Genomic DNA, 27,700 nt, shown 5'->3' with positions numbered 1-27,700 from the left:
TCTATTTTGAGTTTAGAATGATCTTTTAATGTTTATTACATTGGTAACAAAATTGCTCATTTGTTGTTGAAAATATTCATTTGGATATTAATTCTTCGATTATTTGTGGGTGGCATTTACTCATCCTGTTATAAGTCATTAGATATAAATTCATAAAAATCCACTATGGTAAGAAATATGAATTACTCGTATGTTATTATATAATTCCTTTAAAAAACAATTGTTATTTCTGAGACGTGACGAATAAAATATGAAAAATACATTATTACATTATCTTTGGGTACAAAATGAAAATGACTATTTTGCACTTGTGGTTCACAATTTTTCAAACACAAACTTTATACTGTACGGTAAGCTCAGTGTATATGTTACGAGTCAAGCTGCTATAAGACACAATAATGAGCAATTAGGTATAAATATTTAAAGTACAATCAATCGTGCAGACATTCTTTCAGGATAAATAAATGTCTAATTGCTCCATCAATGTATACATGCAAAACCATTCTTTATAATCTCAACAATAGATTATTAGAATCAAACATCAGGCGTCATAATTGTACAACTTGCTACAGAAACACACTTTCTGCATCACACCATACAAAATCATTTATAAGCAACTTATGTAGGAAGGAAGTTTCTTGAAAAGCTCCCTGAGTTCCAAATTTAGCCCATACAACAAGTTTTAGTACTAAACTTAATAAATGGCTGGTCAATCAGTGTTATTATAGCTTCGAGGAGCCGCTGCGATCCTGAAGAGTCATCAGTGCTATCAAACAGCCTAGGGATAGAGTAATGGATTAGTTTTAAATTATGTTACGTGTTTAAACATATGTCCATTTTTTAATAATTGTAATAGTTTTCTTTGTTTGAAGTTTATTTTTGACAATGAATGGATTGTGAAGGAAATAGGATTTTTTCGGACATTTGCTATCGTTCAGTGAAACAAAAAATCAGTAACACTAGTTTCGAGATCTGCAATCTGATCTCTTCTTCAGGTAAATAACTAACCTAATACATAATTACAAACCAGGTTAAAATAACCAAATCATACCAAAGCGTTGTGCCACGCCTACGTCAGGAATCACAACCACCGTGTTGTGTGTCAACTCCACTAAATCTAAAACATGCACTTAATAAAAAACTATAGACAACACTAATCACTAAAACTGAACTACAGAATACAGGTCACAATACGTCTGCATTCATCTACCAACCACCTACGACTGACCAGATGCAATAGTTTGTAAACTTACATGATGTGTATATATTAATTTCTCAAGATTGTGATTACTTTTATACCCTGAAATACGGTTTGTAGAAGAGAAAAATAAGTCAGTAAATAGATGCACTGAAGTGCAAGTGTTGATAAATAAAAGAATGTACTCACACAAACTATTTATTCAACATAACAACTACAACAATACATTACTACAATTTTAAAATGAGATAACAATTACACTGGTTTAAATTAATAAATTAGCTGTTGATAAAAATGTAAATTACTAGTTCCAGACATATATTAACATTTAAAATGATCTCGTTTTTACTGTATATAATTATACTTTTATAATAATACGTGCTTAAATTTAATCGTAAATTTTAATTGTTCGACAGTAAAATTCAAGTTCATGTAATAAAATGAACAGTCATTATGATAAACAAAGTTTGCGATGTATCGTCTGGCCAATCAGTTGGCAGTAAAAATCTTAAATAACTTAAGGTGACTCTATGTCTGAAAGGGTAAAAAAGGAGGTGGAAGGAGTTCCGGGAGGAACAGTCAAAGAGTCGGAGACCGCCACAGCAGTGATTGCCTTCTCATGTCCACCATACTCCCTCATGATCACTCCATTCTCCACCTTCCACAGCCGTGCCAAACAGTCGGAAGACACTGTCCAACACACAATGACATGAAATGAATGTAGGTCTATGTGGTGGTAAAGGAGGTAGAAGGAACACCGGCACTAGCCTGCTGTCAGATATTGCCAGTGCAGACATTTCGTGTCCACTATAATCTCTCATGATCACTCCATTCTCCACCTTCCACAGCCGTGCCAAACAGTCAGAAGACACTGTCCAACACACAATGACATGAAATGAATGTAGGTTTATGTGGTGGTAAAGGAGGTAGAAGGAACACCGGCACTAGCCTGCTGTCAGATATTGCCAGTGCAGACATTTTGTGTCCACTATAATCTCTCATGATCACTCCATTCTCCACCTTCCACAGCAGTGCCAAACAGTCAGAAGACACTGTCCAACACATAATGACATGAGATGAATGTAGGTCTATGTGGTGGTAAAGGAGGTAGAAGGAAAACCGGCACTAGCCTGACTGTCGGATATTGCCAGTGCAGCCATTTCGTGTCCACTATAATCCCTTAGGACCATTCAATTCTCCAGCTTACACAGCCAGGCATAATTGTCTGAAGACACTATACAACACAATGATATGAAGTGAATGTAGGTCTATGTGGTGGTAAAGGACGTAGAAAGAACATTGACACTTGTCTGGGAATCGGATATTGCCAGTGCAGTCTAGATTCTAACGCTAGACTAATTTAAAATAACTCTGCATTATTGCAGTGAGATGTTGGTACATGAACGAGCAGTATATATACTCCAAAATATATACCCCCAATCTCTACCATTCGTAAATTACTCAGCTCAATACTACATTAAAGAAAATGTTATTTACTTGGATGATTGGTAATTAAAAATCAAAAGCATATAATTCCATAAACCCTAAGTAATTAATTAGATATTGAAAATTGGTCAATGTTGCACTACAATTTTCACTGAATTGAAGAAATATGCAACAAATAACGTAATAATGTGTAGTAGACGTAGTAAACTAGCAAATGTTCAAAGAAAATAATTATTGTATAACAAAACAAATATTTGTGCTTGGCACACAGTTTTTAGTATTTCAACCAAGCAGTGTATTTGAAATTTCATAAAGTGTATTAATTGGGGGGAACTTTGCTTGATGGATTAGTTAGCTGGAATAGTTTACTAATCGTATTCTGCTAAAATTGCTTACCTGTGACGACATATTTTGAGTCAGCAGTGAAGCCCACATCCCAGACCCACTTCTGATTTTCACGTTTCAGCTCCCGGAAAATTTCGTACTCTCCCATCTTCCAAAGGCGGGCAGTCTGGTCAGCCGATGATGTGATCAGTAACCTAATCAAGTTGATATTAAAGATCAATATTTTCATCATAAAAATTATCAAACTTGAAGGAAATGTCATTTAATAATTGAGAAAAAATGTTAATTTTTTTTGTTTTGTTTGGTAAATTTATACAAAAATACAGTGATTCTCGTGATAGCCAACCCTTGTGATTTTATGGAGGTCTATCCAGCCAGCCATTAGCAAAAACCAAACAGTTTAGTGTGACACAAATATTACATTAGTTCTCTTTATATATAGATTATCAAAGTGAAATTTAAAAAAATTTCAAATAACGACAAGTTAAAATATTTTGAAAAAGTAATACTTCAAATAGTAAAGTGTAACTTCAACGGGGATAAAGAATTAAGCTTCTAAAATGTAATAACAGGTCATTGAAATTCTTATTAAAACATTGTAAAATGAAAAGAGTTAGTCTTTCTCAGAATAACATGGGGTGAACTTTTAAATATTGCACTATATACAATCAAAGTGATTCATATTTCTTCCTTAGACTTTTAAGTGTACTCTTATTATTAGCGTTATGGAACCTACACTAGCTCACCGGAACTTTTATTATTCTGCTATGAAACTTAGTTTAGTTCCCAAAACTGTGGAATTATCATTTAGTAAAATATCTCGAAAAAGATTTCATCTGTAGATTTTGAATTTTGCTTGAAATTTCATTTCTAAATAGACAAGAATGAGTTATAGTGCATGTCCAACTGTAGAATTTGGCTGAGCATCATTGACACCTATCACTCTGCAAGGAGGAATTGAAAAATGTCTTTTCTGTATCATTGTCTGTCTGTCCACAGGAAATTAAATGCAACTTTATAATTTTGAATGCAACTTCAGTGAAGCCTGTTAACCTGACATGTTTGTTGAACGATATTTCATTTTGTTGCCTTAACATGTCATAGTGTTAATGGTTACAAAAATGTATGACATTACCTTTGCAGACTATGAGGTCTACACCTTAGCAAAAATGACAACATCATTTATTGTCAGGATACAAAGAATGTATATAACAACGTCAATAATGATACATTAAACTAGCTTGTGAGATTTTGCACTACAAGAAAAAGCTCATCGACACTGTAACTAGCAGATTTTAACAACCAATATTTTATGGTATTTTTGAAATTAGTCCTGCTCATGATTTTTACCTGCATGGGTAGAGCATTGAAAAGCTTGATACCCTGGTATTGAAAGCTGCATTGAGTACTAGTAAAGTTAAATCTAGGAGTTATTAAGTTATTTCTGTTGTGTGTAAAATGATTATGTACATCTCTTTGGTTGCTAAGTCTAAATAAATTATCTTTAACATACAACAATACATTTAAAACATAGATGGACGGCAGGGTCAAAATATTAAAATTTACAAAAAGAGGTTTACAATGTTCTCTACCATGTAAATTGCCAATTATCCTAATTGCCTTCTTCTGAAGTACAAACAGCTTATTTGCTAAATGAGAATGGCCCCACAAAGCAACTCCATAGGTCAAAAAACTATTTATATATGCATAATATACACACAGCATGTGATCAATAGAAATGACTCCATTTAGAGCCCTAATCAAAAAGATGCTCCTTGCAGTCTGAGCAGCCACAATCAATGTGAGTTTGCCACTTTAGGTTTGACTGCAAATAAACACCTAAAAACTTAAGACTCAAGTCATCGTTGTCACTTGACCTACAAGACAAGGTGAGTTGTAAATCCTGGATTTTATTTTCATTTAGACATAATTTGTTGGCTGCACACCAGTCGTTTACAATTGAAGTTTTAATACTAAGCATCTCCCTACAATCATCAACTGATTCTGTACAGACTTTGAGGCCCAGGTCATCAGCAAACATATAGGTGCTTACACTGTTGTCATTAAGATTAGAGGGCAGGTCATTGACATAAATAATAAATAAAGTTGGCCCCAAAATTGAACCTTGGGGAACACCTAACTGAACAAGACGTGTATCAGACAAAGAGCCATTGAAATAAACATAATGGAACCTATTTGTAAGGTAAAAAATAAAGAAATTTACAACAGTATTACTAAAACCATAAAACTTAAGCTTATTTACTAAAATGGCATGATTTACTGTATCAAAGTCCTTGGAAAGGTTATAAGACCTAAAATTTACTAAATTCTTCGATTCCAGGCCCTCATAACAATCATTAATAAGAGATTGGACTGCACCAACAGTGCTGCGCTTGGCCCGAAAACCAAACTGACAGCTGCTAAGTAAATTATAGGTTTCAAGATAATGAACTAACTGCCCATGAACTAACCGTTCCAAGACCTTTGACACAATTGAAACAATCGATATAGGCCTATAATTACATACTTGATCCTTGGGACCCTTCTTATGCACAGGAATTACTTTGTTGGTTTTTAAAACATCAGGGAAAATACCTAACATAATACATTCATTAAACAAAAAAGTTAAAACCTCACAAACAAAACTAGCAGCTAATTTTAAAATAGGGGCATTAACACCAAAATAGTCAAGACAAGAACTATTACTTAAACTAATGATAGCAGCATAGACTTCTTCCACTTTAAAAACTTTAAAACTAAAATTGTCAGCTGGGAGCCATGAAACAGAGTAGTTATTTAAATAGAAGGAGTAGTCATTATTGCTAGGTGGTATCCCGTCACAAGTCTCGGAAACTGAGTTTACAAAAAATTCATTAAAACTATTTGGATTTATTTTGATAGATGAACCTATAGGCCTAGACTAGCTATTTAACCTAGCTGATTGGTTTATTATCTTCCAAGCAGCCTTGCTTTTATTTTTTGCTTTGTCAATTAGGCCATTATTAAAATTAAGTTTAGCCTTCTTTATCTCATTCATATAGACTATTTTTAGTTTTTTGTAATTACTTCTTATTTCTAAGTTTAGCTCAGATCTTGTGTTCTTTATTATGAAATAAAGTCTGTCTAACTCTAACTTGAGGCCATCATGGTACCAGGAAATATCTTTACGCCTAGTTTTAATTGGTTTTTTTAAGAGGCATAGAACTATTTAGCCCACAGAAAATTATCTAAAAAATAACTTAAACTTACAATTTACATCTGAATCCATACTGTAAATTTCATTCCAATTAACCAGAGCAAGATAAGATAGAAACTGTGATGTACCACGATCAGACATAGGCCTAGAGATGGATATCTTAGTGACAGCTTCTGATGTTTCATGTTCCAATTTAGCCTCAAAAAAGAGCACAATGATCTGAGACAGCAGTATGAATAACAGAGGATTGTCCCCTATCTTGATGCACAGTCATAAGCAGATTGTCGATGCAGCTACCCGTGTTATCATTTATGCCAGGTCTTGTTACCTCATAAACAGTAATGTTAAGTACAAAACTATCAAACAAGTTTAGCAGCTCTTTGGTATCACCACTTTGCTTGAGAAAGTCCATATTGAAGTCACCAACAATAGTTAGGTTAAATTTATTGCCACATAAGATAGAAAACATTTCACTCAATTTCTCATGGAATAGATTTAAATTTCCGGCTGGAGACCTGTAGAAAGCTACCACTATAGTCTTCCAGGCAGGCAGCAAAATTGCCGCTGACTCAAAAGTAGTCTCTTCTGAGAGACAAGCAATTTTATCTAGAAGAACAAATTCAGATCCCCTATACAAATAATATCAACAAATTCTGCAGAAACAAGAATAGTTCCTTTGTTTAATAAAATAAATAAATATACAGAGAAAAATCTATAACTATAGATGATACATAAAACTTAACCATGCTTGACTTTGCAAGACTATAAAAATAAATTGTAATCATATGTATTGTATCTAATACATGCAATGAGCAATGGATAGAACAGCTCATATTCACAATATTAATCTAGAATGAAGTGATGTTATTTCATTGACCACATGTTTAGTTCTCTATTAGGAGATGATCTAATATTTAATTATTTTATCAGCGACACACTGTTGATACCATGTGTCATCAAGAAAGGACGTACACTCAATTGGTCATATCTACTAGCGCCAACTCAACCATGGACATGTCGGGAAGAATGGGTGTCTTGACTCAAGGAAGGAGGTCTCTGTAGCAATGAAACTGTAGTTAAACATGAATAATTCGAACATTTTTATTTCAACATTTTTAATTGTTTGAACTTTACTTCTTATCGCTTAACGACCTGATACACCGATAGTTCTCAGCCCCTGGGTGGTCTCTGGAACTGATATCTTAGATCTTAGAAGCTACCAGATTTTGGCATCTGATATATTCCTACCTCTATTTCAAATTGTGCAAGATTTCAAATGATGCAGACTTGTATAGTTGTATTATTATTGTATAGGATTGTCAAGGGATAAGAAGTAAAGTTGCGTAATTTAAAATCTTGGACAATTCGAATAGAGGTAGGAATATTTCAGATGTCAAAATCTGGTAGCTTCTAAGATATCAGTTCCAGAGACCTTCCAATAGCTGAGAACCAAGGGGAGGCTCCCAGAGCCCAGTAGTCTCAATGTCTAGAAGCTACCAGAAATCGAGAACTCCTATAGCACAGACTTACCACAGACCTGAAGTTCCGAAAGTCCAGATATTATCAGAGATTCTGAACCTTATTTACATACTTTATAGTTTTCTTTATATGACTGTTGTAAGTGTAATTTATACACATTGCCATAATTTATCATTCATATTTTTGTTTCATGTATTGTAAACCACGTGTTTAATGTTACCATTATTATTTGCAGCAGTTGTCATATCTCCTTGACACATTATATTATGCCAATGAATATAAGTGCAATCTAAAATAAATTACTATTTGACACGAAATTTCTATATACTAAAGTCAGCAGAATTTGTTTTCAATATAACAAAATGAATGTAATATTGATGGATTTGAAATTGGTGCCGTGTGGTAAATGGAAACTAGGTCCTCATGATCCCAGTGACATATGTAGAGTACTGCAATGTGAGACTGCATAATAATTTAAATTTTAGCACTAACTTCTACCATAGACTTTTCACTCTATATTTTATATTGTTTAAGCTTCTTCTAAATCCAAAAGTTCCCTAGAACTGAAAGCTGTCTGAAACTTTTACAAGGCGCAAGCTCCTACAAGGTAAAAGTTCTCAAGGACTGCAAGCTCTCAAGGGCCTGTACCTGTCAGAGTCAGGGACAGCCAAAAACATGGATTTGTCAAAAGACTGTAAGCTCTCAGGTGCGGGAAGCTCTAGACTTTGAAAACTCCCAGAGGCAGACATCTACAGCTTGCATAGGCTATGAGTGAGGCTATGAGCCTGTTGATCTTAACCCTGAGACACCTCCAAAGCTGGGGAGGTGAAAGAGGTGATTTGTTCAATTTATAATGACATTCATTTAATCATCAGGAGTTTCAATAGATCAGGAATTTATGGAGGCGAGGAGGTCCAAGGGTCTGAGAGCTCTCAAGAGTCAATGGCTCCACAGAGCCCGAGAGCTTCCAGACACCAGAAGCACTTAGAAGACGGTAGCTCATAAGGGCTGAGGCCAAGATACTTAGAAATTCCTATGGTTTGGCAAGTTTTGGATGCAGAAACCCTCCAATGGCTGGAGCTTACAGGGTTGATGAGAGAAAGCTCTCTACATGTATCAGAGATGGGAAGTTTACAAGGTGAGATTTCAGATTCCATCACTGAGTGATTGATTCCTAACAAATCAGATTACTCTTCAAAATTGTTCAGTACATTAACCCGACCTGCAGCAGTTCTAGACAGGCTTTAAGTTTATTAACCATAAAGCAAATTAAAAACAAACAGAATCAAGCAATTACAGAGCTTGTGTGTTGTAAATTTTTTGTAAGTAATGAAAATTATCAAAATCATGGTCTCATAAAAACTAAATTTGCTGTCAGTACATAAAACTGTAACTCTGTTATTTAGTACTAGAGTTCCATCTCCTAATTTGGCTGGGAAGGTACTCGAAGAAAGAGCAAAGTTCTCGATCTTCAACTGAGTATGCTGTAACACAGTGGCAGCTAAAACAGGCTGTCTATATATGTCTGAAGAGACGAAACAATGTCAACAACTTCACTAGGCAGAGTATCTGTGCTTTTGCTCAACACAAGGTTTCCCAAAATAGCCGCAGTTGCACAGCAACTGGCCGGTACCCACTTTACCTGTCCCTGTGTTACAGTGTACTCAGTTGAAAATCGAGAACTCCGCTCTCTCTTCGAGTACAATCCCAGCCAGTATAGGGGACTAAAACTTTCCTAGCTAAGATGATCTGATCGACTACAACTCATCTATCACCTCTTAGCTGTTTAGTTAAACTTCTTTTAGGCTAAGAAAATTATTATACTTTACACTTACAAGTTAGTTCTTTTTATTCGATTTAAAAAGAAAATCTCAGTAGTTTACACTGTAATATTCTGTGAAGTTTTTGTTCTTTCTTTATACTCACAAATACTCCATATACACAATGAACAAACTAAAAAGACACTTCAATTTCAATCCAAACAACCAGAAATGTATATTAGAAAGATAATTGTACTGATGCTCTCTTCAAATAAACTAAAACTTAGAGATTCCCACCAGTAATAAATTCCTATATGATTATCCTTAGTAATATCTTACTAAGGTTAAGTGAAAAAGAGGACTCTGTAATCCTACCTTTGCTTCTTATAAAGCCAAGTTCCATTTCATTTTTATTTTACAACACAAGGAATGACTCAGCATTTTTAATCCCATTTCATCATATAAGCTTTTCCAAAAGGAAGCCAACTATAAGGTCTATCCAAAAAGTATATTACATTTTGATATAACCAAAGTGCAACAAACAAATTGTATTATATAAATTTGAAAGTGAAACTAAAATACTATTTTTCAATATAGCCACCATACAAATTTAAGCACTTATCATAACTGTGAACTAGTTATGAAATTCCAGCGTTATAACATTCTGCCGCCTGAAACTTCCACCAGGTAGTCACATTCTCCTGCAGTTCCATGTTGTCAAAGCGCTGCGTCGCAAGCCAGGTCTTCATTACTGGAAACAGTGGTAGTAGTCGCTGGGTACAAGGTCTGGACTGTAAAGCATATGTGAAAAGACCTCTCACTCAAAAGCATCCACGACTTGTCGAATCCGATTTGACATTTGTTGATTTTCAGTACCCATCTTAAACAAAATTTATGGTAACCTAATTTCTACATAACAATTTCATGTAAAAAAATTCCTTGAAATTTGAAGAAAACTAAGAGTTCTGTTATTGTGAATTGGGAATCTTCTCATTGACTTTAGAGACAATTTCATCAGTCACAATGCTTGGTCCTCCACTTCGTTCATCATCATGTACATTACATGTTCGGCCATTTTTAAAGCTAATGCAATACTGACACACTCCACCTTCAGTAATCACACCCATAAACTTCACAGATTTGGCAATAAATCTCAATTAGTTTATTGTGCTTATTGTCAATTAGCTGTAGCACGGTTGGATAGCCACTGAACGTAGAAATGCCCTGACGGCCTGCCCCTAGCAGCTACAGAGCAAAATGTAATCTACTTTCTGAATAGCTCTAGTATAAAGGAGTGACAATGTGCCATACTACATCAAACGTGATACAGGAAAGGCCTTCAAGAGAAAACTTGTTCAGTGGCTTCAAGATCATTCCTACTACAGCGAGAGGGAAATTGCTGCAGTAGAAGACCTGAGAACCATGACACAGCAATTTAATTTTTTTATATAATTTTGATTTGATGCTGAATACAGATCTCTATTATTGTGTAAATAAAGAATGATTGTCTGTTGTATAAAACTTAAACTATTCGTAACTTAAAATTTGTTCGGTTTTAAAGTCCTGTTAACAAAACATTTAATAAATCATGATCAGCGCATTTGTGGTAAATAACTATAGATATCGAACCACGTATACATAGCAATATAAACACTGTTGAATTAAGTTTATCCAATCATTGTTTGATCTAAGTAATATGTTAAAATCTGATCTTACAAACACACTGTTTTGTATAACTTTCTAAGGATTGTAACACCTGATGAGCTAAATCATTGCTCTGTGTAGTAGAAACACACTGTTTTGTAACTTTGTAAGGATTAAGTGGTACTGACTTGGAGTCAGGGCTAAATTTGCAGCGCAAAGCGTATCTCTGATGAGCTTCGATCATCGCCCTGTGTTGGATCAATGTGAGCTCCTCGACGAACATGGCAGGCAGTTCCCAGATGAAGCATCGCCCCCTGTTGGTGACAGCGGCCATGTACTTGCCATTGGGGTCCATAGCGATAGATTGAATAGACGCTCCAGGTTCTGGTACCTATGGCATAAAATCATTGACCATTGGGTTATGTCCTTTGTTTATTTTCATACATACAAGTGTAATACTCAAGAAAGAATGAGTTGAAGGAGATTACTATTTTCACAATTCTTTAAATCAGTAGCTGTTTTGCATAAAATTAGAACTATGACTGAACTTCTTTAAAACTAAAAAAAGCTTTGCAAAAGGTTTGCTATTAATTCTGGAAAGTTGACTATTTCAGGTTGGTTGTTTTAAGAGCATGCTACGTCAAAATAAACTTAATTTTTGCCTGTAAGAACAGTTTTTAAATGTTTACACCATTTTTAGGCTCTTATTGAAAACATTAACAAGGTAGAAGTAAAACACACCATGTGTAGCATAATACATTTTGTTGAGGTTGTATGTACAATTTTAAGTTGAGAGGTTCATGTTATACTATGTCACATGTTAAAATGTCATATAATGGTTCTCAAATCAGATTCTTCTATGGGTTTTCCTTATTTTCATCATGTTTACACATAAGACCAATGGAAAATATTTTAACTAACACTCAGCCAAATCCCATGGAGCAACAACTTCGCTAATGCTGAGCCAATGAATGTCATGTCCGGTTTTGGGGAGCGTTTATTGACATCCAAGTCATTACCAGAAAGTTTTGTGATATTTAATATCAAACATTTTTAATATGGAATCTGTAAAAAAAACTCTCAATGTCCTCTCCTACCTACATAGATGGAAAACATTTTGTTTTGTCCACAAATCCACTTGGATGATCCAGTTGTGCATTGGTTTCGACACACAAGGCTCTCAAGAAATTTACATGGAGAAATTTTGAGACTGCCTTATTTTGGACTCCATATGTCATTTTTGCTACTGTGTTAGAATATTTATTACAAAAGAGACTAAAAACAGAATTTGCAACAGTATTTTATAAATTGTATATCTAACAAATTAAATTTGTTGTTCTGTATGTGTTTGTAGGTATTATGTGAATTTTACATATACATTTTTTTTATTATTTGCAACAAAATTATGCTTAGCTGATCAAATTGTGCTCTCATTTGACTTTTAAAAACCTGATATCACACAGTTTTAAATTTTTCTCCAATATGGGATTGCAAGCATGTATTCCTATTTTAGGAATGTACACTACTTTTAACAATGTATTATATAATTGTTAAATAAAAATAAAATTGTTGAAAATCTATGATATTCTCTATGACCTTCAAGCGTTATAAAACAAGGGGTTTCCCTTGTTCTATAATTTTGAATTTTTCACCTCATATGGGTCTGTGGAACTTTTTACGTTTTTAGCGATTATTTATTGAATTATTATTTGAATAAAAAATAAATATGTAAGGAGATATGTTTAATGTTTTGGCCTTAAAACACCCTTGTTTTCAATAGTTTCAGGATTTTCATATACTATAATATTTGTTTGCAAAGTTATTTTTCTTATATTGTTTAATATATTGGTTAACCAATTTAAAATGATTATAGTACTTGGATCTGTAGGTGGTTTTGTTTAGTTTTATATGTACATTATACAGGTTATCAGTGGCGTAGCTAGGACTTGTCTTGGGGGGGGGGGAGCGAGCCTAATTGAAGAGCCCACCAGACAGGAGATATGGGGTAAAATTAAATAAATCTAAGTTTAAATAAATTATATAGGTCCTAATGAAAAACACTTAACTGTTGGATTTCAAACAAGTTGGATTGCTGTCATATGTATAATAAAAAGGACTTTGGGAAAGTTCTATCCCACTCATAATCCCTCTTAGTTACGCCAGGGCAGGATGCGTTGAACTATGAGTTCGATTTTCACAACCTGACAAATGAGCTATGCTAATAAATAGATATAAATATTTCAAGTGACTTTTTGTCTTACTATTATTATTATTTATACTTTCTACATAAAATTTTTTTAAATCCAAAATAAGTTTTTATCAAGTACACACCATTTATGTTTCAACAAAGTTCTGATAAAAGTGTGTATGAAATGTACAATACATGGCTTACAAATAAAATCAAAATAAGAAATATTGTTATACGACAAAAAGTACTTTAATGTAGTCATTCTTTCTCTCACGACAGATAAAACCTTATACAATTCTTAATCACAGTGAATTGTACAATTTCATAGCTGACTAAAGAAAAACAAAACTTTTTAACAGCCGTCTCTCCTTTTCAAGTCAAACTTTGCAACAGTTGACAATGTTGACACTTGATGCCGGAATCTCTTGCAGTTCGCAGATCTACTAGTGCAGGAACCAAGAGCCAATTGGCACTGTATAAACACAAAAACCGGTTTTTCTAGGGGTTGATGGAGGCTTTTTCCCTGAGAAGAAAACAAACATGAGTCACAATAGTTTTGGTGGACATTGAAATGGTAGGATATCAACGGGTATAAATACATGAAACAATAACTTTTTTTCTCATACATTTTAACTAGCTTGATACACTAAAACCTGACCATCAGATTCATAAAGAACAGTAAACACCCATACGTATCTGATGGTTGGGTTTTCTGTGTGTAAAGCTAAAAATCTTTTTCCCAGACCATGTATTTATGCATGAGAAAAAGATTATGATATCATATTTTAACCCTTTTGATACTCACCCATTTCGACCACCACCAAAACTAATTGTGTGCTTATACAATGCAAGTTGGCTCTCAGCTCGTGGCGTATACCATGTAACTACGTACGTACATAGTGTAACTACGTAATTCTACCAGCTATAAACAAGGAAGTGAGAATGTTTGTTCTGATATTTAAGATTGTTTCACTATACCAGTTGCTTGCTATGATCAGACTTGAGATCCCACAGGTGGATGATGCCTTTCTGATCTCCCACTGCCATCATCTTCTGACTGGGATGGAGGCATGCACAGTTCACTGTAGCATCAGTCTGAAATACTTTTTGGCACTTCATGTTCAGAGCCCTGTCAGACAGAAGGACAATCATTAGAGATCTAGAGCACCTAAACACCAGTTTAATTCCTTAGTTTACTCCAAATTATTGTAGTTCACCCTAAAAATGGAAATGCAAATGTATGCCATCAGTTTATGTTTATATGGTCAGTGAAAAAGGAATGTGGAGATCTAATTTCACCATCATGCTGCTTAGTGGCGGATCCACAATTTTATTTTTGCAATCTAATGATATTCGTAGACATCTGGGAATGTACTGGACGTGTTCACGCAGGTCCCTTGCAGAACAATTGGGCTGGAACATCCAACTCAATGGACTTTTCACATTTTTGAATAAATTACTTTGCTCTTATAAATGAAAGAATTCATTTAATTATAAATGTTAAGTAAAACAACTCTGAGTATTTATTGTTTAGCTCACCAAACCACTTGAAAAACCAATGAATTGCTATTATTATGTGCATTTTTTTACTATCTAAAACGTTTATTAGATAACTATGAAATGTTTAAATTTATTAAGGTCTATCATATTTTCTAAACAATGGACTACAGTGATTAAAAGCTTTGAGAATTCTAAGAACTTTCTTTTGCGAGATTAAAAATCCAATTTTTCTATAATACCAGACTATTCTTAATTTGGACTTGAGATAGGCAAAATAAACATTTCATACATATTTTAAAACTACAAAGAATATAACGCTATTTTTAAGAAAACAGCTCCTAAAATCTAGTCATGATGTCACCCCTCTAGAATGACTATAAACTCGACCTGAGATCATAGAGGCGAACTGTGTTGTCTTCCCCAGCAGTGTACATCCACTTGCCCTCCTCTTCGATCCCAACCGCAAGAACATTCTTCTCAACATTGTTATTGGTTAGGAGGGCACTGTCAAGGGACTGGTTCACATCATATATGCGGATGCACTCAAAACCTATGGACAGAGAACATTATGACAGCACAACATGTTAAGTGAAAACAACTTGGATTTACAAAAGGCAAATCAACTACCACAGCATTGATCAATCTAATTGAGTTAGTGACAGATAGCATTGAAGAGGGAAAATTAATCACTGCCTTGTTTCTTGACTTAAGCGAAGCATTTGACTGCCTCAGCCACAACACCATTCTGAAGTAATTAGAGTCACTTGGGATCAGAGGAACAGCTAATGAATGGTTTGAGAGCTGCAGACAGCTAGTTGACTTAAACCATTCATCACAAAGCCAATCAGTTCAAACATTCTTCCTGTGCTACAAGGCTCTGTATTAAAACCAGTAATTTTCATCCTTGTTACCAATGATCTACCCCAACAACTAAGAAACTTCTGCACCACTCTTATGTATGGCGATGATACTAAATTGTTCCTAAATCAACATTCTGCAGAAAGTTTTGCTGCCTCAACTTATATTGCCCTTAACACGGCCATCCAGTACTGCTACGGAAACGATCTTGTAGTACTGTAAACCCATCAAAGACTAACCAGATCACTTTTTGATGGGTAGCACCAGAAGCCTCAGCTATTCCTGACATCAGTCTTGTTGCTCAGTTAAAATTCCTTGGAATAACAATAGATGCAGACCTAAATTGGACTAATCACGTGGACAACCTAAACAAAAAGCTCAACACTAGTCATTTTGCTAAAAAACAGATAATTTTCCTCAGTAGCCTAGAAACAGCAAAAATAAATTCTCCCTCTTCAAATCCCACCTCCAATATGGTCTACTTGCTTGGGGTGAAACTTCTGCTACAAATCTTTAACGAATACTTATCATACAAAAGAAATGTATTAGGACACTGGCTGGCCTCTTACCTCTTAAAAGCTGTAGAGAGGTCTTCAAGATTCTCACTATTATTTCACTTTACATTCAAGAATTTATAATGTACGTTGATGGGGAAAATCTTTTAAAGAACACTGATGTACAGTACACCCCTACAATACCAGAAATGCTGCACTCTGCAATCTTCCAGCACATCGTCTTAAGCTATACGAGCGGAAACCTTCATACAGGGAAATGAAGCTCTACAACCTGCTACCACCCTACCTGCTGTCCAAAAGAGGAAAGCAACTGAATACAGCTCTACATAAATGGCTTCTAGATCGACCATTCTATACGCTGGAGTAGTTTCTTCAAAAAACTTACCTGATGTTATATTTTTCTTTGACACTATTTTTAATCTTGAAGATTGTAAATAAAGGTATTCTCATTCTCATGAAGACAGAATTCTCTAACAATTATGAAGAGCCAATACATAGAGACTGTACCTGAAATTTTTTAATTACTCAATATCCACTATATTATTTATTATACATAAAATACCAATTGTTATAAAAAACCATGTTATAAAGTACTTTTAAGGATAGAAGTAATGATTAAAAAAGACAGTAATTTATTAAACATAATAATAAAAATGGTTATTTGTGTTTTTATTCATACAGTAAAAGCAGAAAGCCCAATAACTCTTTAGGTTAAATGGGATAGGCACGTTGAAATGTTATGCAAGAAAGTCTAAGAGTATTTTTATATTAATTAGGCTAAGATATATTGTAACTACAAACATCCACATTACTGTCTACTATGCCAACCTTCATAGTTTCTTATCTTATGGAATTATTGTATGGGGCAAAAATTATTAATTTTACAAAAACATGTTATTAAGATTATAGCTAATGTAAACCTAAGAACTCACTGTAAACCTTTATTTCAAAAGTATGGTATTCTTACAGTACCTGCACTTTATATTTTAGATTGCCTATTGTATACCAAAAGAAATTTACATGCCATACCTACAAATAGATCTGTACATAACCATACGACTAAAACTCAAATTCTCTTAGAATATCTCAATGTAGTCTTAAAACCACTTTAAATTGTTTTGCTGAAAAAGGCATTAAACTCTACAACTCTCTTCCTTCTCATCTTAAATCTCTTGAAATTAATTGTTTCAAGAAAAGTGTAAAAAAGCTATTGATTAATATCAGCCCATATGACATCAGTGATTATTATGCTGTAATTGGATAGACACTTGTTACTAGGCCTAGGCAATGCATGTAATAGATGATAGTTCGCGCTGAATTTGTTTCTGACACTGTTATACATTGTAAAGATGTTCTTACAATAAAAATTTGAATTTGTTAAAATTTTTCAATGGTTTACATATGGCTATTACAAATTGAAGATGTGGAATAATTTTTTTACCATTTTTGTCTCTTACAGTAATCTCTTACAGTAAACTTCATGGTTGTAATATAAATCTGAACATTTAAATATTAAATCAATAAGACACATGATCGGTATTTTATTATTTTAAAGTGTTATTTATTTATCGTTTAGTTGTCTTACCTTTTATTTAGTTCAATAGATTTTTATAAAAAAAAGAAGCAAAAAATATCATGCATAATATAACTTTTTTCATAAATCAAAGCTTAAGTATTATTTTAATTATTAACATAATACCATATTTCATTTTCATTCTGAACGTTTATGGTATGAAATAAGTAATTTTAAATGCTGGAACGTCAAATCTAAACAGGCTAATCCTGCGAGTTCCTAAATTTTTCTTTAAACAGAAAAATACATCTTTTTAATTTGTAAACCTGTAAACCCTAACCCTTATTAAGTCTAGTTTATTTGTTCTTCTTAATTTTTATGTTATGTTAATTTTTATGACATGTTTATAATATTTAAATTTTTTAAGTACAACATAATGAGTAAGTATTCTTTAAATTCATAATTTTGCTGTATACTGTTTCTTTTTGTTTTGAAAGAAAAATATTTTAAATCTTACAGGTTTATTTTTAGATCTGTTTTATATTCTATTTTTGTAATCTGATCAATTCCTATAAATGGGTAAAAATGTTTCATCTCCCCGCAGTTTTTAAACTTTTTTTCAATTGAGCTACTTAATGCTAAAACAGTTCCATATATTATTTTACATTAATATTGACTACTGAGAATCAGTTTTACGGCATTATCAGTGAAACTATCAAATATCTTATCGTTATGCAGATAATGAACTTGGAACTGGTCAACCATGCTTCAAACTTAGCTTATTTTTTATAAAATATATTTCCAAATGAAACGAAAATATTTTTAGCTTTCTCAGACTTTTCTGATCAGACCCTCAACAATTTTATCCTATTACGTGATATGTAATATCTCGAGAGATGTTTTTCTTTTATTTGTCGCCAACAGTGCGGTAAATATCCAAATGTGCAGTAGAAACACCACTTGGCTTAGCTGAGTTGAGCACTGAGGCCTTATATTCCGATAGGTATTATGCCTAAATTAATTGTTTTAACAGATGTCACCTGTTATTCAATGTGGCAAACATGTGCTACTTTGCAATTATTAAATGGAATATTTGTCTGGGAGCAGATGGTAATGCATGTAGTGCAGTGTCATTACGGGGGAAGATCCAAGGTACATTGTTTATAACAGGTTTTAATAGTGGTATACAGGGTTTGTCCGGAAAGTAATAGGACTGAGTCGATAAAAAAAAAATTTATTGAGCAAATTGTTACAATTCTTTAAAAACTTTCAACATAGGCTCCTTCTGCGTCGATGCAGCGCTACCAGCGCGATTTCCAAGCATTGAAGGCGTCACGGAAGGCATTCTCCGGAATAGCCTTGAGAGCCACGGTGCAAGCTGCTTAGATCCCCTCTGTCGTCTCAAAATGCTTGCCTTTTCAGGTGAGGAAACAAAAAAAAGTCTGGGGGGCCACATCTGGGCTGTAGGGCGGCTGTGGAAGAGTTGGGATGCCGGCCTTGGTCAGGTAGCTGTTCACAAGAATGGCGGTGTGAGCCGCAATTTCTGGTCGCCAGTGAGCACTTTTGGGACCATCTTCGCACACACTTTGCGCATGTTCAAATGCTCCGTCACAATTTCATGAACCTCAGATTTTGGTAAATGTAACATCTGGGCAATTAAACAAATACTTAGTTGACGGTCTGAGTTCAAAACTTTGCGCACACAAGTCACATTGTCTGTGTTTGTCGAAGTCGAAGGTCTTCCAGCACGGTCTTCATCAGCGACCTCTTCTCGGCCCTCCAGAAAGGCCTGGTGCCACCGATACACACCACTTCTTCCTAAAGCAACATCTGGGTAAGCCTGCTTGATTATATCAAATGTCTCTGTCACAGATTTACCGAGTTTCACACTGAATCTAATCGTGTACCTCTTCTCTAACGAACACTGCATTTTCGGCTTGCACCACTCACAGAAAACACGTCACGTGAAAATGCCTGTCCTGACTCTTCAGGTGCTCGGAGACAACTGACCAGCCGCTTGTTCGTTAGCTAGGAACGCCCTCTACCGAATCCAGTTGGTGCGCCCACGCTCTGAAGTACAGTCTCGGCGAAAGAAAATCAGTCCTATTACTTTCCGGACAAACCCTGTATAACATTATATTATTAGTTCCAGTGACATAACTAAGAGACCATGAAGGGGATGGAATCCCTAAAAGCAAAAAAATGTAATGTGATAAGAATAACAGCAATTCAATTGGTTTGAAACACAACAGTTTAATGTTTGAAATTATTCCTTATTCCCCTTCCCCCCCCCCCTATGTAACATGCTCTTCAATCAGATTCATTCTCCCCCTCAAAACAAAGTTCTAGTTACGTCACTGGAGGAAGTCAAATGTTGAAACATTGTACCTCCATATTTGCAGCAATAAACAAGGTCTTAATGTATTAATTCTACAATAATTCCTGAATAGGAATTTCATATATTACATTGTATATAGAATATAATTCATTTGAAACTCTTAGTCAAAGATCATGAAGTTAATTTTCAATTTGGTTGAGTTAGGATGTGTTATTTGTAATTTTAAGTGATATAATATTTTTGTCTCTTTAGGTACTTTAATTTAAAAAACACACAGTTAAGAATCTGGAGACTTGATATAGCGAAATTATAAGAAACTATCACCCACGACCCTAAACCGATAAACCTAACCTTGCTGACATAGAGCCATACATTGATAATTATATGGTGTGTGTTAACATCTGGGAAGGTCAATTGAAAAATATTAGTTTGAATCCTAGGATTTATCAGCATTTTTCGCTTTCAGTAATATTTTATTAATATAAAATTTCCATGCTATATGCAAACTGAAAATACTCGTATATACTACATACAATATTGACTGTGATATACACTATTGTCCCGCTTCTCCCCAAAATGAAATTCCGGGTGTGTCCTGGCCAGGAACCAATAAATTTGTCACATTACCAAAGAGCCAGCTGTACTAAATGCCATCTTGATTTTAATCTTGAAAATAGTGTTAAATCTCAAACAATTCCACACTCATTTTTAATCTTAGAATTATGAGAGATATCATTCAAACGTAATAATTCTCAAACAAAAATAATGATGTAAAAGTTTTAATGTTAACATTGTACTTACAAAGTAAAACTGAAGGACATTTCACTACTCTTATGGGTAGAATCTGAGAGTTTATTAGAGTATGAGAATTATGTACAGTCAAACATTCAAACCAAGGTTTTCAAGGTCCTAAGCTCAGATGATAACCACTTAACTACTGTAGGAGAAAGGGTTGAATATATCAATTTCACATAACGTAGAACAATGGTGGAAAGGGTTGATTCAATACGAATGTTGAGTTCAGCTCCATGTCACCTTCCACTTAGTGCAACGTCTGAAGTCTAACGCTGTGACAGACTCGACTCTTGGAATCTGGAATCAACATCCGTCTGAAGATATCCTAAACAGCCGGTGATGAAGAAGCCCAAAACGAATTCTTTACACCGTTTCGACATCAAAGAACTTAGACTACGGAGAAATGTAAACCGGATGAAGTGTTGTAGTCATTGTCTCATCAGTTGTCATGATCTCATGTAGATTGTCTGAGCTTCTTCTGTAAACCGGATGAAGTGTTGTAGTCATTGTCTCGTCAGTTGTCATGATCTCATGTAGATTGTCTGAGCTTCTTCTGTAAACCGGATGAAGTGTTGTAGTCATTGTCTCATAAGTTGTCATGATCTCATGTAGATTGTCTGAGCTTCTTCGTCACTGGCTGTGTAGGATATCTTCAGACGGATGTTGATTCCAGATTCCAGGAGTCCAGTCTGTCAAGTGATGAACTAAGTGGAAGGTGAAATGGTGGTGAACTTTACATTTGTATATCATCTTATTGTTAAACACTCTGATACCTTGTGTAAAGGGTCATTCAACAGAAATTTATTGATCAAATTTAAAAAGCTTATTATCTAATTGTTATTATTTGGAATAGTTATGATATTTTCAATTTTTTTAAACATATGTTGTGGTAAATCAGTAAATAGGCAGGATCTAGTATAACAGGAATGTATCCAGCAACTTACCTCCAGAGATTATCAGCCTCCTGTTCGGAGATATTGCCAAACAATTCACTTGCTGCAGTAGAATGATAAGGAATGGTATGATAGTATTATGTCATATTACATTACAATGATTGTGTTTTTTATCATGCTGTATAAAAATGCAGGCGACTATTGGACAGTTAGGAGCTGTTCCCTTCTCATGTTTTTGAAACAGAGTATGATACCAACATTATGACAAAGCCCATTTAAAGTGGGCACAAGAACAATTTAATGGATATTTTATTTAATTTATTTTATTTCAAAAGTTAAGAGAGTTGAGCCAAGTTACAATTTTTTATATATTGTGTTATAATTGAGTCTGTAATGTGGGCATAAAAAAGTATGAAATTCAGTCTGTACACAAGTATCTGGATTGACAGTATTAAAAAAGACTTAGGGTTTTGAGACTTCTAATCCTTCAAAGTAGTTCTCTCCTGATGCCACATACTTTGTCCAGCACAACTTACACTGCTGAAAAGCATTGAAGCAGGGTTTTAAATCGCTTTATGAACCTTGTACAGTTGCTGCTTTTTGTTAAAACATCTCCTCTATATCTTGCAATCATCATCTAACTGACTGATTTTGGCAAACAAAGAAGTCACAAAGAGCAATATTCGAGCGAGTGGGGGGACTGCTGGACCTGTATAGTTTGACGTCATCCAAAAACTACATCGGAAAAGATGCGATTACTGAGATGGAGTATCATCACGATCGAATGACCAAATCCAATTCTGATGACTTTGTGGCTTTTTTCTATGTATGGCATCCTGTAACTGACATTACACTTCACAATACTTTTCTTTACCAATTTTGTGCCCTATTATCATATATAATTCACTGATAATGAACTATACATGATATGACAACATGTGATACCAAACGAGATACTTTTTGATAAGAATATTTATCATCTTTAAGCAATGCAAACATGCAATAAATATCATCAATATTTAATAAACACATAAGATATGCTTAGTCAAAACATATAAACAACATACCCTTGCTAACAAGTTTTGTTTTAAAAGTGCATTTGGAATACGGTTGTTTACAGTATGTTATGATTGTGACAAGCGTAGTAACTCATTTAACAGAAAACAGTTTTAATTGTGCAGTACTATAGTACTGTAGTTACAATGATAGATGGAAATTTATTTTACATAGTAAAATTACTGCAAGTCTGCTACAGTATTGCCACTGTATTTTGTGATAATACTGTTATACAGTATAGCTGATGTGAGCAAATTTATTTATCATAGTCATAGTTTTATTAAAAAAGTAATCATTACAGGAAAACATCATAGCAACAAAAAAGTAATTAAAACACAAACAACAAGTAAATCAAAGATGAATATATATATATATATATATATATATATTCATATATATATATATATATATATATTATATATATATATATATATATATATATATATATATATAATAAAAATGGATTAAAACAAACTCAATGTACTGAATACAATAACAATCTCTGTTGATTAAATGTTGTTTAAATTTTTTTCACAACTTGCAGATGTTTGTTATTTACATGAATGTGATCCAAGCCACTATCAAGCCATTAATTTATTTTATTCGTAAAATCCATTTGCTAATAAAAACATTTCGAAACTTCACAGATTTGATAACTGCAAATGTAACCACAACTGCCATGTAACCACAACACTGCCATGTAACCACGACTACACACTACTGTACATGGTGCTGCAGACTATGGTAATTCACATGACACATGTACAGTGTCACGGAGAAGGGGTGTTTCATATCTAGGCCCGTGTTTATACGTTGTTAACACATCACTGACACCTGGAAATATGCAATAGAAAGTGTAAACTCATGCTATAAAGTTTGTTATATTTTAAATTACATACATTGAGGCTGAACTCATACTCTTAAGGTTCGGGTTTTGAAAAGACTTGCTATGAAGGATTAGAGTTGAGAATTCAATTGGGAAAAATCCATGCTATTGAGGTTTACAAACAAAAGAGTTATACTAAAAAGTATCACAGGGATTTCAAGATTAGAAAAATTCATTTTGATAACTTTTTGTGGATTATTAAAATTTCAGCTACATTACTAGAATCACCACAAATTTCTAAATCATAACTGAACAATGATTGAAACAGCAAAGTAAACAGATTCTAATTAATAGGCACACTCAATTAGTGTCTAAACAAAAACTTTCCACAATTGAACATCAATTAGTTCATCGTACAATTTTCTTAGTATTACAGCAAAACAGAACAGCATTTCAAAGGGCTTCATTTTTTCTCATATGGTTTTGGAGGAGGACCCTCCCTGAAACTGACCCTGAATATGCTGCTATCATTCTGTTATCTGATACTGTACTATCTTTTAAATGGACTAATATTCGTAATTTACATTTAGCACTAAAATTATTTTTAGTGCTAAAAATAGCCTAAATGTGTTTTTAAAGGATACACAATCTTCGTGCCTGAAGATCCTGGTACACAAGCCAGACTCAAGTCCCCACATTCTGATTGTGTGATCGTAACCACCTGTTGCCATAATTGCGTATGGGCTGATCCCTCTCAGTCGTAATACCCTGTAAATAAGTACTCAACGTTTATTCGAGTAATAAATACACAAAGCAACAAGAACGTTTACTTTCCCCTGCAAATTCCTTTTCCAAATACTACTGGAATGATCCTGCTGGTTGGGATGTATTTTCACTAATGGCGAAAAATCAAATGTTAGCTCCTCTGTCTTATTAAATGCAACAGTTGCTTTATAAAATTAAAAAACGGTAAAAACATTCCTTTATTTGTTCTTGACATTGTTAAGGTTAGTCAATTTATTGTTAGTTTTGTTATATTTGTGAACCTCACGTGGAAAGTTTTTCGAAATAAAATGAGAAATAATCATAGTACTTAACATATTTCATGGTGAATTGTGAAAATATTATTCAAAACTCTTGGGAACATTGTCTCTTTCCAGTGCTTGTGTTTTTAAATTACTCACCAAACAACTCACACTTGGAAAAACCCCATTTTCCCCAAAAGTTGTGAAATATACTATTACAATTCTACATAAAGGAACTAAACTTGGAGGATGTTTATCGATAAATAACACTTACTTTTTGAAATGTTCAAAATTTTAAAAGACTTCAACTTACAAATTTCTGATAGAGAACCAGCTTGCTTTTTGAGGTACATTATTTAAAAAAGCATATTGAATAAAGTAGAGGATTATCTAAATATTTGTTTCAAAAAGTTTTCCAAATATTAAACAGCACATAGATGTTTGGGATTTAATATTTGTTAATAAGTGAGGTTGGAAACTTTATTTATTTACACTTTATGGCCTAAATTGAACTACTTTTCTCAATTTATGATTTAAGTTTTTCTTCATTTCTTCAGCCCCATATCTTTATACTTTCTGAGCACAATTTTCTTTCCTCATCCAGAACCACTCTTACTTTTCTTCGTTATTCCTATTCAACAGTAGTGTAGAATATATATATATATATATATATATATATATATATATATATATATATATATATATATATATCTTCTAATATTTTAAGTTTGTCTCTCTTGTGTTTTAAATCTTCTATTGTAATTTGTAACTCTCTCTCATGTCTTCTCTCAATTCCATAAATCATCTAATTTTACTCTTACCATTCCATAATTTTTCTATTAATTTCCTGCTAATTCTTTTTTCAGGTGTTCTTAACACGTATGAAGGAATGATATCCATTTAATATTTTATTGTACTTATTATTGGTTCTACAGTATATTGTTTTTAAATTTAAGGTCAGTCTCCAAACTCTGTCTGCTTCATAGTTTTGTTTAGAAAAATTCTAACTATTCTTCTTCCAATCTTGAGTACCTTATCTATATGTGTTTGTTGTTTTAAATATTGTTTTACATGCATATGTAATTTGTGGCAGGATGACAGTTTTTTTTTAGTTTTCTAGTTCTAAAAATCACAGGAAGTAGGCTAAAATTTAATTTTCTAATAATATATATAATTTGATTGGAAACTTTATTACTTATAATTATTTTAAATATGGCAAGCTAAACTAAACTGTTTTTCGTCCCATGTAATGATATTTTGAGGTACCACAGCTTACTTTTCATTATAACTTGAAAGCTTATTACAAACTAAAAAAGTTAACAATATTTGATAGGCAATAAAAAATAAGTGTATAATATATTGGTACCAGAATATATTCAGTATCATTCCAGCAATTCACTCCATGAACAAGTTTTTTATGAAGAAAATTACTAGTATGGAATGTTATGACTTTCAATGAAATAATACCCAGGCCTAGTAATGATAAATAGGTCATGATATATTACAAAACACTTTAAATAAAAAAATCACAGTTCCAAGACAAAACAAATTTTTAATTTTTTAGTTTTAGGTTCTGTATTTCACAGTATATTCTAAAAAAAAAACTATGGTTACTAAGTACCAATCACATTGTATACCCATATAAAAACGAATACACATTTAAAAACACTCTTACTTTAGTAAAGTCAATCACAAAATAAGGACTGTGTCATGTAGCATAAACTGTGTCTCAAGAACTTTCACACTGGCTATAAAAACCAGCTATGTTGCTGTTATAGAAAACTTAAAACACTAATGTAAAGCACTATATTAGAATTTTTTTAAATATTTTGTTAGAAAATATATTATCAGGAGATATTTTAAATATTTACTGTTCAGTGATAGGGTAAAAGTTTATGAAATGATCAAAAATAGTAACTTTCAATGAAACCCACCAAACGTTCAGATGAAATTGGTAAAAAGTATGTCTAAAATCTGAACACCTGATTTTAGAAATATTTATTAACTTATATAGTATTTTTTATATTTTAAGGGTGAAAATATTTAATAAATTGGTCTACATCGTATTATTGACAGCCTAATATTTACTGTACATGAAACGGTCTAAAATCGCTTTAAAGAATTTCTTATAACAATATACTTTCATTCCCACAAATAATTTTTAGGAGCTAAGGAAACCACATATTTCACAAAAATTAGCAACACATTTGACGGAGTATTCCTCTAGGACATTATCATTAGATCTCAAACATTTGTGATCAGGCCTTATAGAATTTTTATCTGCTAATGATATTGTAGCAGTAATATCCTGAAGGAAATTTTTCGTTTGTCACATTAGCACAGGGCAGCATCAAATATGCTGCTATACTTCATGCTGAAGGTAGGAAGCATTAGTATCAACTCATTAAACTACAAGTTTATTTTCATGGTTTTTTATGTTTAGGCATTTTCATACCTAAATTGTTTGCTGTTTTTTTCCATTTAACTTATAAAAATTTTCCATTTGGAAACAAAATATAATGTGTAGTTTAAAGTAAATATTCACCCAAATAATTACTGAATAAAAAATCATGTCCCAGTTGGCCTACAAAAAAGTTTAATCTAATAAATGTTTTAGTTGGTAAACATGGTAAGTAATCAGCATTATTTGCCTCATTAAGTTACTCTAAACACTATAATCTTTACAAAAATAAGTCTCCCCTGTTAGTGATAGTATAACCATACTTCTAAATAAAATAACCCATATGTTCTCTAGTTCTAATATAAGACGAAAATTTTAATTTTTAAAATGCTTGATCTATAAATCTGGTATGGTAAATTATACAATGCATTACCCTAAGCATAATTAGGTATGTTAAGAAAGTAAATTTTATTTCACTTACGACATGGTGTATGATCTCTTGGGCTAATGTAAAATAACTGGGCAAGACTAAAGCATGCTTGAACTCAACTAGAACATTGCAACTATCAAGAATAAACACGCATAATTGTTTACAGAAACAGGTTAGAATTACGTATGAAGTTTACATGAGATTTAGATAGTGTTATTTGTTGGTTATGGTTTGAATTTGACGTTCACATTCCCGCTTCGGGCCATCAGTATTGTGAACGTTATATGCCAAAAT

At 33.3% G+C, this 27,700-nt stretch overlaps 1 protein-coding gene across 1 annotated transcript; it reads right to left on the bottom strand.

The window, feature by feature from the left end:
* Positions 1-1,380: 1,380 nt before the first annotated feature.
* On the bottom strand, positions 1,381-27,613 carry LOC124366221 (target of rapamycin complex subunit lst8-like). The gene is made up of 8 exons (XM_046822610.1): positions 27,458-27,613; positions 24,195-24,318; positions 21,720-21,771; positions 15,144-15,306; positions 14,235-14,385; positions 11,257-11,459; positions 3,041-3,183; positions 1,381-1,888 (listed from the first exon to the last, which is right to left on the bottom strand). Exons 1-8 carry the CDS (start codon positions 27,460-27,462, stop codon positions 1,716-1,718), a joined length of 1,014 nt encoding a protein of 337 aa, XP_046678566.1. The 5' UTR covers positions 27,463-27,613; the 3' UTR covers positions 1,381-1,715.
* Between the last annotated feature and the right edge of the window lie 87 nt (positions 27,614-27,700).

This window comes from Homalodisca vitripennis, chromosome 7, assembly GCF_021130785.1.
Source record: "Homalodisca vitripennis isolate AUS2020 chromosome 7, UT_GWSS_2.1, whole genome shotgun sequence".
Lineage (NCBI taxonomy): Eukaryota > Metazoa > Arthropoda > Insecta > Hemiptera > Cicadellidae > Homalodisca > Homalodisca vitripennis.
This window is presented reverse-complemented; position numbering and strand designations above follow the sequence as displayed.